Here is a 12,906-nt window from a genome sequence, read left to right on the forward strand (position 1 = left end):
TATGGCTCTGACAAACCTAGAAACATAATTAGGACTAATAAAACCCATGAGCACCGGTATGGCTCTGACAAACCTAGAAACATAATCAGGACTAATATAACCCATGAGCACCGGTATGGCTCTGACAAACCTAGAAACATAATCGGGGCTAATATAACCCATGAGCACCGGTATGGCTCTGACAAACCTAGAAACATAATCAGGGCTAATATTACCCATGATCCTCGGTTTCTAGCTCACCTCTATGGGATGCAACTCTGCACATTGAATTGTGGGTCCTTAGACGACCGGACCACCGACGCTGCCAAGAACTATAAGACAAGCTAACAATTCCTAGGGACGAAGTAACATGAACTAGTTTAGAAAAGATATTGTGGTGATTGTCCTCTGCGGTTTCCTGGCTGAAGAAATCTGGATAACAAGATACCATTGTGCTTATCCTCCATCATAAACCAGGATAACCCTAAATACATAAATAAGTAATTATGCTCAACAACAATATAAAGGGCAGCACCAGAGCTCTGTGATAATATAATCTTAAGCTGTTTTGTCATATTTACAACATATGTATAGAACATGGAAGGTTGATTTTTGTTTGTTTGTTTTTTTGTTTATCGCTGCCCTTGGCAATATTCCAGCTATATTGATCTGTAAATAATCGCGTCTGGACCACACAGTACAGTGATTGATATCATGAGCATCAATAGGATGACTTGCATCAACGAAATCAGCAAGCCTTGACCACCCGATCCCGTTAGTAGCCTCCTACAACAAGAATAGTCGCCTTTTACCCATGTTGCTGAGGTCCTATTCTACCCCGGATCTTCACAGGCCTGAAGGAGGAGGCCTGATGACACATCAGGTGTCCTCCCCTGGATATATGCCAGTGGAATAACATTACGTTATTACTAAACCTTCTCCAGTGTATATAAGCACTTGGTAAGGAGTAGAAGGCTGAATGGTAATAAGACCCGAGCCCCAAAATGGGCCACATCTAAAAGTATAGAAGATGCATCAGCCTGACCTGTTTGTGCCAAATGTCACAGGAGTCTTTCAATCTGTTGTTTAAGTGCTATGACATAATTGTGGCTATTTTACATACCGCAAATGATGTCCTAGCACCCTTTCCTTCACAACCACCACTGGCCTAAGCTATTGGAACCCCTTTGGCATATGACTTTGCTGAATGCTTGGTGCTGACATCAATAAAGGTCATTAGTATGCCCTGTAACCATGGTAACAACAATTAGGACAAGAAACAATCAGGAAATCTGGATTTCAAACCCAGGACAGCACAATGAAGTGTAGCACCCTTGACCACTGGGCCACCATACAATCTGGATTGATTCTGAAGGTTCATGGACTATAAGTGCATCAAGCCATGTAATTAAACAAGAACAATAGCTGTACTCTACGCTTGCTCCATGTGTCATGGTTCTTAAGCTGCCATGGTAAACACAGCTGCTTGATCAGGAACACTGTGAGTTCCACATTTCTTGTCCACGAGTGAGTCGGGTTTAACGCCACTTTTAACATTATTCCAGTTATATCGCGGCCTGTCAGCTTAATGTGGGAGGAAAGCCCGAAGTGATGCAGGTCTCAGATGTTTACCACTTCGATGAAACCCACGAACACGTGTATGGTGCTGACAAACCTAGAAACATAATCGGGGGGAACCGGGATTCGAACCCCAAATCATAGGTTTCTGGCGTGCCCAAGGGACGCAACTCTGCACAGCTAATCAAGGTGCCTTAAACGACTGCTCCATTCATGTCCCCTCTTGTCCATGAAGAACACCTGTATATTCCCATCATGATGGACTCAATGCATGAGTTATCCGATTATCTGTCAAAGCTCTGCTGTATTGGCTGCCATGCTAGACTTGTTCACTGGACCAGGAACACATCGGTAAAGATTAACAGAACTACTTTCCATGAACACAAGCTGTAATGTGTTCCTGGCACAATGTAGGAACACGTCAATATTTTAACAGACATTCTCCATGACATGTTCCTGTCATGTATTTTGGGCGGCCAATGATGGATTTGTTTACTTGACCAGGAACACATCAATATTTTAACTGACACTCTCCATGACACGTTCCGACCATTATGGACTCGTTCACTTAATCAGGAACACATCAATAATTTCCACATTACATCTCCATGAACACAAAGCTCTCATTAGAACAGATGTTATTGGGGCTGCCACAATGGACATGTTCACATAATCCAGAAACACAACATCAAAATCGACAGGTTCCCTCCAAGAACACAAAGTACTGACATATGCCATATCACAACTTCTCGTATGGCTAATGGATTTGCGAGCATAACATGTTTCCATCGCAGTCATTCCTGATCCATTCACACAAAACAAGGAACACTTGACAGTCAATCAGGATTTCTTGGTCTGCTTGTTGAGGCTCTCGGGCAGCATAAGGCACTCTATGACGCTGATGGAGAACACCAAGCCAAAGATGAGGAACGCCAGGTTGTGGTCAAACGGTGGCCCGAGATGTTCCGCACCGTAGCTGATTGACCAGGCATACACACTCCCTCCAACTGTAGGGGCTAGGGTCCTGTAACAGAACAAGTGGTAACTTTGACCTCATATGACCTATAATGACCACAGATTCAGGAAGAGTGTGTACAGGCTAAGGTCCCGTAACAGAGCGATACAAGTGGTGACCTTGACCTCATATGACCTAAACTGACCACAGATTCAGGAAGAGTGTGTACAGGCTAGGTTCCTGTAACAGAGCGATACAAGTTGTAACCTTGACCTCATATGACCTATACTGATCACAGATTCAGGAAGAGTGTGTACAGGCTAGGTTCCTGTAACAGAGCGATACAAGTTGTAACCTTGACCTCATATGACCTATACTGATCACAGATTCAGGAAGAGTGTGTACAGGCTAGGTTCCTGTAACAGAGCGATACAAGTTGTAACCTTGACCTCATATGACCTATACTGATCACAGATTCAGGAAGAGTGTGTACAGGCTAGGTTCCTGTAACAGAGCGATACAAGCGGTAACCTTGACCTCATATGACCTATACTGATCACAGATTCAGGAAGAGTGTGTACAGGCTAGGTTCCTGTAACAGAGCAATACAAGTGGTAACCTTGACCTCATATGACCTAGACTGACCACAGATTCAGGTGACCACAGATTCAGGATGAGTGTGTAAAGTGTTATGTGGAGTTTATCCATAATGTAGGGGACACCACAGAAGGGAGTGATCACTTGACTAGTAAACAAGATAACAACTGACAGATGGGAGAGGTCGCTAGACGAGTTGACAAGATAACAACTGACAGATGGGAGAGGTCGCTAGACGAGATGACAAGATAACAACTGACAGATGGGAGAGGTCGCTAAACGGGTTGACAAGATAACAACTGACAGATGGGAGAGGTCACTAGACAAGATGACAAGATAATAACTGACAGATGGGAGAGGTCACTTGACGAAGTGACAAGTTAACAACTGACAGATGGGAGAGGTCACTAGACGAGTTGACAAGATAACAACTGACAGATGGGAGAGGTCGCAAGACGAGTTGACAAGTTAACAACTGACAGATGGGAGAGGTCGCTAGACGAGATGACAAGATAACAACTGACAGATGGGAGAGGTCGCTAGACGGGTTGACAAGATAACAACTGACAGATGGGAGAGGTCACTAGACGAGTTGACAAGATAACAACTGACAGATGGGAGAGGTCACTAGACGAGTTGACAAGTTAACAACTGACAGATGGGAGAGGTCACTAGACGAGTTGACAAGATAACAACTGACAGATTGGAGAGGTCACTAGACGAGTTGACAAGATAACAACTGACAGATGGGAGAGGTCACTAGACGAGTTGACAAGTTAACAACTGACAGATGGGAGAGGTCACTAGACGAGTTGACAAGATAACAACTGACAGATGGGAGAGGTCGCTAAACGGGTTGACAAGATAACAACTGACAGATGGGAGAGGTCACTAGACAAGTTGACAAGTTAACAACTGACAGATGGGAGAGGTCACTTGACGAAGTGACAAGTTAACAACTGACAGATGGGAGAGGTCACTAGACGAGTTGACAAGATAACAACTGACAGATGGGAGAGGTCGCAAGACGAGTTGACAAGTTAACAACTGACAGATGGGAGAGGTCGCTAGACGAGATGACAAGATAACAACTGACAGATGGGAGAGGTCGCTAGACGGGTTGACAAGATAACAACTGACAGATGGGAGAGGTCACTAGACGAGTTGACAAGATAACAACTGACAGATGGGAGAGGTCACTAGACGAGTTGACAAGTTAACAACTGACAGATGGGAGAGGTCACTAGACGAGTTGACAAGATAACAACTGACAGATTGGAGAGGTCACTAGACGAGTTGACAAGATAACAACTGACAGATGGGAGAGGTCACTAGACGAGTTGACAAGTTAACAACTGACAGATGGGAGAGGTCACTAGACGAGATGACAAGATAACAACTGACAGATGGGAGAGGTCGCTAGACGAGATGACAAGATAACAACTGACAGATGGGAGAGGTCGCTAAACGGGTAGACAAGATAACAACTGACAGATGGGAGAGGTCACTAGACAAGATGACAAGATAACAACTGACAGATGGGAGAGGTCACTAGACGAGTTGACAAGATAACAACTGACAGATGGGAGAGGTCACTAGACAAGTTGACAAGTTAACAACTGACAGATGGGAGAGGTCACTGGACAGGTTGACAAGTTAACAACTGACAGATGGGAGAGGTCACTAGACGAGTTGACAAGATAACAACTGACAGATTGGAGAGGTCACTAGACGAGTTGACAAGATAACAACTGACAGATGGGAGTGGTCACTAGACGAGTTGACAAGTTAACAACTGACAGATGGGAGAGGTCACTAGACGAGTTGACAAGATAACAACTGACAGATGGGAGAGGTCGCTAGACGGGTTGACAAGATAACAACTGACAGATGGGAGAGGTCACTAGACGAGTTGACAAGTTAACAACTGACAGATGGGAGAGGTCGCTAAACGGGTTGACAAGATAACAACTGACAGATGGGAGAGGTCACTAGACAAGATGACAAGATAACAACTGACAGATGGGAGAGGTCACTAGACGAGTTGACAAGATAACAACTGACAGATGGGAGAGGTCACTAGACGAGTTGACAAGTTAACAACTGACAGATGGGAGAGGTCACTTGACGAGTTGACAAGTTAACAACTGGCAGATGGGAGAGGTCACTAGACGAGTTGACAAGATAACAACTGACAGATGGGAGAGGTCACTAGGAGAGTTGACAAGTTAACAACTGACAGATGGGAGAGGTCACTAGACGAGATGACAAGATAACATATGACAGATGGGAGAGGTCGCTAGACGAATTGACAAGTTAACAACTGACAGATGGGAGAGGTCACTAGACGAGTTGACAAGTTAACAACTGACAGATGGGAGAGGTCGCTAGATGAGTTGACAAGTTAACAACTGACAGATGGGAGAGGTCACTAGACAAGTTGACAAGTTAACAACTGACAGATGGGAGAGGTCACTAGACAAGTTGACAAGTTGACAACTGACAGATGGGAGAGGTCACTAGACGAGTTGACAAGTTAACAACTGACAGATGGGAGAGGTCACTAGGGTCCACTTACATCCTAAATTTGGTGAAATCTGAATCTGTGAAAACTGATCACAAAAAAATCCAGTTTTCCACTATAACTCTTTTCTGGTTTCACTGACCTTGCTAAAGCAGTGAAGGTCATTGCGATACCATTGACTGTCCCGGCATTCTGTGGATTGGCGGAGTTATTTATCATTAGGGACGAGCCAGAAAAGCAGCAATTAACAGCCAGTCTCTCCGGGAGCATGACCAACATCAGCAACGTCCACAACAACACCTTGCTGAAGAACAATGTCAGGACAAGATGACTCACTTCTATCTTAGCTAACAACACATTGGGCTTCATAAAGGAATTGAACATTGAAAATTGAAAGCAATTGAAAACACCATGGAAAAGTCTCCAGATGAGAAAAATAAAAGATTTGACAAGTTGCTTCTCAAAGTATTCAAAACACGTAGGAGAATAGGGCAGAAAAAATCCTGAATGTCTTTACTGTTTAAAAGCCCTTATTTAATTTGTTTGTTTGTTGTTTAACACTGCACTCATCAATATTCCAGCTATATGACGGCGGTCTGTAAATAATTGAGTCTGGACCAGACAATCCATTAAACAACAAAGAACACAATGATAACATACAGGCTACCATGCAGAGTGTATGTAAAACAATCTTCACTCACTCAGCCTGATTACTTACTTGTCATACAGCTGGTGCAGCATAGGCAGCGTCTGGACTGTCACAACCAACACCAGCCCTCCAATCAGGAAGGTCTGCAAGAACGAAAATCAAATATTCAAAGATCTGTTAATTCAGACTTAATCTGACCAAATTCTAAAGAAATATCCACTGGAACAATTGCATTGTGGTGTTATTCTGTTTCTAATACACATAGGGTAATCAGAGTGTGTGTTTGTTTGTATGTATTTTTTGCAATGCCTCACTCAGCAATATTTCAGCTGTATGACGGCGGCCTGTGAATAACTAAAGCTGGACCAGACAATCAGTGATTGGAACAATGATTGGCACAATGATTGGCACAATGATTGGAACAATGATTGGCACAATGATTGGAACAATGATTGGCACAATGATTGGCACAATGATTGATCCACGCTGTTGGGGTACGATGAACTGCAATGAACCAAGCAATCTGATCCAAATAGTCGTCTCTTACCACAACATATGGGGACAAATTTGAAACCGAAATTTTGATATTATTCGTATCACGATATGCATATTCACGTCAAGTCATGTGGAAAATGCTTGACTATGAATATTTTAGTGTAGGATCCAAAGAAAAAGCTAGCTGTAGACACATGTTCGTAGCAGCTATATTTAGCAGTGTTCTTTAAATGATAATAACAATATATTTTGCAATATTTGACTGACAAAAAACCCTGGGGTAAAGTGAGTGAGTGAGTGAGTTTGGTTTTACGCCGCTTTTAGCTATATTCCATCAATATCATGGCGGGGGACACCAGAATTGGGCTTCACCTCGTGTAGCCATGTCGGGATTCGAACCCGGGTCTTCAGCGTGACGAGCGAACGCTGTAACCACTCGGCTACCCAACCACCCCGCGGGTAAAGAGAGAGGGGGGAAGTAGTAAGTGATTCATTCTGGCAAGTGTATCATCCTTTATCATATAATGGTTAGGTTTCTCGGCAGGATAAAGCCAACGGATAAAAACGATATCCGTTGGGGTCATATGCGGATAGAGATGCAAATACCAAAGGTCAAGTAGGACTACTTTCACTGTTTATAAACAAACATGGTGTCGCCCTCGTCATTCGGTGATCGAGTCAGAATTAACCATCGTGAATCTGGATAAACTACAGGGATAATTGCTATCATTATCAAACGAACAGTCTAATATACTGAAAATCAGTGTCTAACCGTGACGTAGCTAAGGCATTTTATGAGTTTGGGCAACTTTCGAGATATAAATTTCAAAACAATTTTGCGAGGGCACGAGGCCTAGCCAAGCGGGATCAGTAGCCATATCTGTGCTTGTAGACCTCTGTGGCTTGAAACCTTCTCCACAAATCAAAATGGGACGGATTCGGCCGAAATATGTTTGAACTGTTACCTTGTTTCGATTTGTCGCTGTGTGTACATCTGACGACACTTCTTAACGTTATGACAGGACAGACCGACTGTCAACAACATCTGACCGTGGCCGTGACGTCTCATAGACTAGGGTTAGAGTAGCTTCCCTTTGACAAAGGACAGTTACTCTAGCGGACAGACTGATGGATTGCCACGAAAGGCAATTAAAATCTGTTGTTTTGCGTATAAGTTGCTTCGCCACTGTATATGAAACAGATTTCAGTTGGAACTATATTGGCTACTGTCACAGTCCTACTGACACATCACTTACCCTGTGACGTAATAAATATTAATGCGCGCATTCCAGGAAAACTCGCAATGTTTCGGTAATGTTTGTGAGAGAGGGAAAGCGATTTTAAAGCACAGAATTAAAGAATGACATTATATGATAAAGAGGTTATCACGCTTGTGTGTTTGGGGATGGTAAATATCCTGTATTAGGAATAAACACTATGTATTTAGCTCGCCAAGGCTCGCTAAATACAATGTTTATTCCTAATGCAGGATATTTACCATCCCCAAACACACTCGCGTGATAACCTCTATGTATCAACATAAAATAAATCGTATCGTGTATCATATCGTCACATGAAAACTCACAAGGCATCGGTGCACAAGTGTAACGTTTCCCCCCACTTACAATCCTTTATACCTCTGTTTGAGACATGCTCATCGTGTTGATATACTACAGTTACAATGTTCAGTCTGACTGTGTGTCACTGCGCCCTGACAACTTGGCAATAATGCCTGATCACGCTGTCAACCACTGGTTTAGCTAACACAGACTTTATTATCCATAAGACATTTGCTGACTGTGTGTCACTGCGCCCTGACAACTTGGCAATAATGCCTGATCACGCTGTCAACCACTGGTTTGGCTAACACAGACTTTATTATCCATAGGTCATTTTCATACAGCAAGGACATTTGCTGACTGTGACATCATAAAACATTACAATTAAAACTTAAAAAATTAAAAGAATTGGTTCTCAGGAATGACTTTGGAAAACATAGTGGGGGCGGGCAGTGTTGTTTTTTTCATTCAAACTAGTGTGTAACCAAATAAACAGTTGTGTACCATAAACCTGGGAAAGAGCCTCCCTACATAATAAGTATTCGCACTCCTATTGCCACCATAACACAAGATGAACAGTAAAGGGTGTGTTATATTGGATTCTTTTTAAGTATTATGATTTATTTATTTTTTAAATGCAAATAAAAACGAAACGTACAGCAGATTTTATGATGATGCGGGCGGTACCTGAGAACCAAGGCTATTATTTTTTTTAGCCTAAGAAAACATTTTACATACCTTTTTAATTCCGAATTTCTGAACCATCGCTGGATACACTAATAGTTGTAGGACTAGCAGTGGGACCGAGACCACACCCATCGACAGGCCAATCTCGTTAGATGTGAAGCCCATGCCATCTGTGGAAGAGCTCAGTGAATATTACATGCATAAGTGGGATCAGAGGTGGTGTCGAACAGGTCACAAATCAGGTGAAGTTAAGCAACATTGGTCACGGAGAGTCCTTGGATGGGTGACCTTGTTCGGCAGTTTGGCTCCTGAGAGTATCCTGTGCCACATGTGGGTCTCCTTCGGCAAGTGACTTTGTTTGAAATGTGCTCTGTTCACCCAGCAGTGAATGCGTACCCGGTAGGATGAGATGGTAATGTGGCTGTTAACCTTCTAGCACCTCACAGGCAGCTTGGGTTGAATACTCCCCAAGGAGCTGAGAATGATTGTTGAGTGCACACTGATCCAATGACCGGGGTAATAATTATGTGTGCTTTGACCAACCACATAGAGGATGGAAAACAGCACCTAACAAATGCAATTATTATTTTTATTATTCCGTAAGATTCCAGGAAAGAATATAGAATATAGTTCCATCTGTTTGATGTAAGAGGCAACTATATGGATCGGGTGGTCAGGTTTGGCAACCAGGTTAATTGCATATATCAATTGCAGGGTCAATCATTGGATTATCTGCATAAAACTGGAATATTGCTGAGTGCCTTGTTAATCAACAAACAATGGCGTTTATATCAATGCTCATGACATCAATCACCGGATTGTTTGGTCCAGACTCAAGTATATACAGACCGCTGTCATATAGCTGGAATATTACCGTATGCCTTGTTAATCAACAAACAATGGCGTTTATATCCATGCTCATGACGTCAATCACTGGATTGTCTGGTCCAGACTCAAGTATATACAGACCGCTGTCATATAGCTGGAATATTGCCGTATGCCTTGTTAATCAACAAACAATGGCGTTTATATCGATGCTCATGACGTCAATCACTGGATTGTCTGGTCCAGACTCAAGTATAGACGGACCGCTGTCATATACCTGGAATAAGGCTACAAACAGCAAACAATTCAAAGGCCAAACACTTACAACATCTCTCTGCTGCCTTATATGGACATGCACTTAAGTGGACAAAATTAGGAGACTTACTGTATCGTGGTTCCGTGGACAGGAAGATGGTGAAGACGTCCTCCGCCCCGATGACGCCAAACGAATACACCGTGTACAAAAGTATACTGTTCCTGATGTCACTGTCGCTGCAACAAAACATGATGCAAGATCAGAAGTCGTGTTTCACTTGAATGGGAAAACAAATAAACGCGAGTATGGTGTTGTGCTGTCATACAGCTGGAAAATTGATTTGTGCTGCGTTAAACAACAAACAAACAAACAAACAAACAAACAGATTGTTTACTCTGATATGATACCTCTCTGCATCAAAATGTCAACTCCACTGAAGGTCGCGTCTGGTCAAACTTAGCTGCCCAATCTAACTGAGTGAGTGAGAAAGGTTTATGCTGATTTCAGCAATATTGATGACGGGGACACCAGAAACAGGCTTCACACATTGTACCCCTATGAGGAATGGAACCCTGTTTTGGCATGACAAGAGATTGCTTTAACCACTAAACTACCTTACTGGTCCCCCAATTTAAATGAACCTCAGAAGGATGTCTTGATTCTTGAACTATCAGATGTCAACTTCCTAAAATGCTTCGGCTTCCTTTCTTTACAACAGCGATTTGGAAATTTGGAACAAAAGACAACTGCCTTAAGCTCGGTCGTACACCTTCTTCTGATGTAGAAGACATTTTATTCAGGAACGACAGGATGTCATAAATACTCATGACTACAAAATAGCACAGGTTTTATTTTTTGCATTTGGAACTTCCCAATTATATTTGTTTTCGGCACTGATTGGCTAATTAGAAGGTTTATCAAATGAGACCTATGGAGATGTTCTCAGATCTTTCGCACAAAGTTATTGGAGTACCAGATCTGATATATTCTTACCATAACAACGACACCAGCATGCTGTTGCGTATGCTCCCCCTCAAGCTCCTCCGTGATTTGACTTGTTTATCTTTGATGCCTTCCACTGTGACGGTCACTGATTCAGTTCCACATTTTTTCACCAAATCATCACTTCCAGTCACAGAACTCAAACTGTGGATCACAGAATTCCCATTTCGGTGATCATTCACTGCTTCCCCTGCGCTGAGTTCGCTACTGAGGTCACCAGCCTCTTTCTGATTATCTGCCGACTTAGTCACCTTGTTTTCAAGGTCAACATGACCTTTGGATACAGACTTCAAATTACTTTTTTGTTCATTGATAGCATTCCTAGCTTCTGTCTCGTCTAACAAAGCTGTGTGTTCATGATTGTCAATGTCAAGGTCACTTTTGTTGCTAAGGTGATTATTAATTTCAAGATTTCGTGATTTATTGATATTTTGGGAGGTATGATTATCAGCATCACGTGTGAAATAACCCTCCGTCTCTGAGACACAGTGTATGTCCTCGATCGACATGGCAGCCATGGGTCCACGATGTAGACTGTCACATGATCTGTATATGTTACTGCGACTAGCTGACACAGAGACCTTGTCTGTCAGGGGTTTAACCTCATCAACCTCTTCAGGATCAGATGTGACAACCTCATCCTTACTGAAAACGAAAAACACACATTGATATTAGATATTAAGTTACAAACGAATGTTAAAGTTTGTTTGTTTGCATTCTGCATTATTCCAGCATGTGTATTAGGGACATTACCAGTATATACAGAAAGCTCGTCGCAAATAGTTTCGCTTTTTCGATCACAGGAATCAGTTGCTAATTTCATAATTTCATGATTTTAGTTCGACTCGTCACTTACGTAAATTGTGCCAACAAGATGAATATATGCTTGATTCGTTGAGGGGTCTCCACAGTGTGATGATGAGGAAGAGAATGATGTGACAGGGGTAGTCATGTGACTTTATCATGTAGGTCGCAATGCTAGGGATTACTGTGCATGACCCATTTCTTTGGGTGGTGACCATGGTGATGATAGGATGTGTTTCGGTGAATTGTTTTTAGAAGCTGGAAACTTTTTCAAGCATGTTTCCACATAAAGATGGAAAGAAGCAAGAAATGCAAAGTGTGTGGTGAAGTTTAAAAATTGGTCCTTTCATAGCTGTCAATCCCTGGATGTCTAAATGCGTGAGAAGCCAAGGTGCAGGGGCAGCAAGCCCCGCTGGGTCCTGGCGGGGAAGGGGGTGTGTGTGTGCGAAAACTGGTTTTGAATGATTTTAAGACCATTTTAATGGCCTCAGAGAGCATGTATTCTGATAAATTATATTTATATCTACTTTTTATATGAATGCGTGAGAAGTTCCCAACCTTGCGTGTGAGCGTGACATAGGTGATAAATGCGTGAGACTCACGCGAGATGCGTGAGAGTTGACAGGTATGTCCTTTAGAGAAAGATATCAGGGGTTAGATAACACTAGTCTGACAGTTTAAGACAAATGAAAATCTAGAGGCACAAGTTTTTTCTCCCAACATCAAGTTATTGTTTTACAGAAACCATTCTTGGGTGAATGGTGCCTTGCTCTGCTATCAACACAGTCCAACTTGGTACTTACCGTTTCTGAAGGGTTTCCTCAAACTGAAAAAGCACAACAAAGAAACCAATGGCACAGGTGACAATCACTGCTACAGAAGGGAGGACGAAAGGGTACCGACTGAAGAACCCCTCGGGATCAAACACACTGGGATACTTTGTGGCAGGAGAGGCCAGAAAGCCTGAAAAACACAAGAAGGAGTGAGTAAGTATGG

The 12,906-nt window shown here is 42.6% G+C and overlaps 1 protein-coding gene across 2 annotated transcripts in view; it reads right to left on the reverse strand.

The window, feature by feature from the left end:
- Positions 1-1,617: 1,617 nt before the first annotated feature.
- Positions 1,618-12,906, reverse strand: part of LOC124134937 (probable peptide/nitrate transporter At3g43790) — a 37,484-nt gene continuing 26,195 nt past the window's right edge. For both annotated transcript variants that reach the window (XM_046500049.2, XM_048396048.1), the window contains exons 7-13: positions 12,714-12,873; positions 11,098-11,751; positions 10,234-10,340; positions 9,075-9,193; positions 6,352-6,425; positions 5,776-5,937; positions 1,618-2,581 (exon numbers count right to left, since the gene is read on the reverse strand). In XM_046500049.2, the coding sequence (XP_046356005.2) occupies positions 2,398-2,581; positions 5,776-5,937; positions 6,352-6,425; positions 9,075-9,193; positions 10,234-10,340; positions 11,098-11,751; positions 12,714-12,873 (1,460 nt within the window). In that variant the 3' untranslated portion in view covers positions 1,618-2,397. The remainder of the gene's footprint in view (positions 2,582-5,775; positions 5,938-6,351; positions 6,426-9,074; positions 9,194-10,233; positions 10,341-11,097; positions 11,752-12,713; positions 12,874-12,906) is intronic.

The sequence above is a fragment of the Haliotis rufescens genome, unplaced genomic scaffold, assembly GCF_023055435.1.
Source record: "Haliotis rufescens isolate VD_foot unplaced genomic scaffold, xgHalRufe1.0.p SCAF_15, whole genome shotgun sequence".
Classification (NCBI taxonomy): Eukaryota; Metazoa; Mollusca; class Gastropoda; order Lepetellida; family Haliotidae; genus Haliotis; species Haliotis rufescens.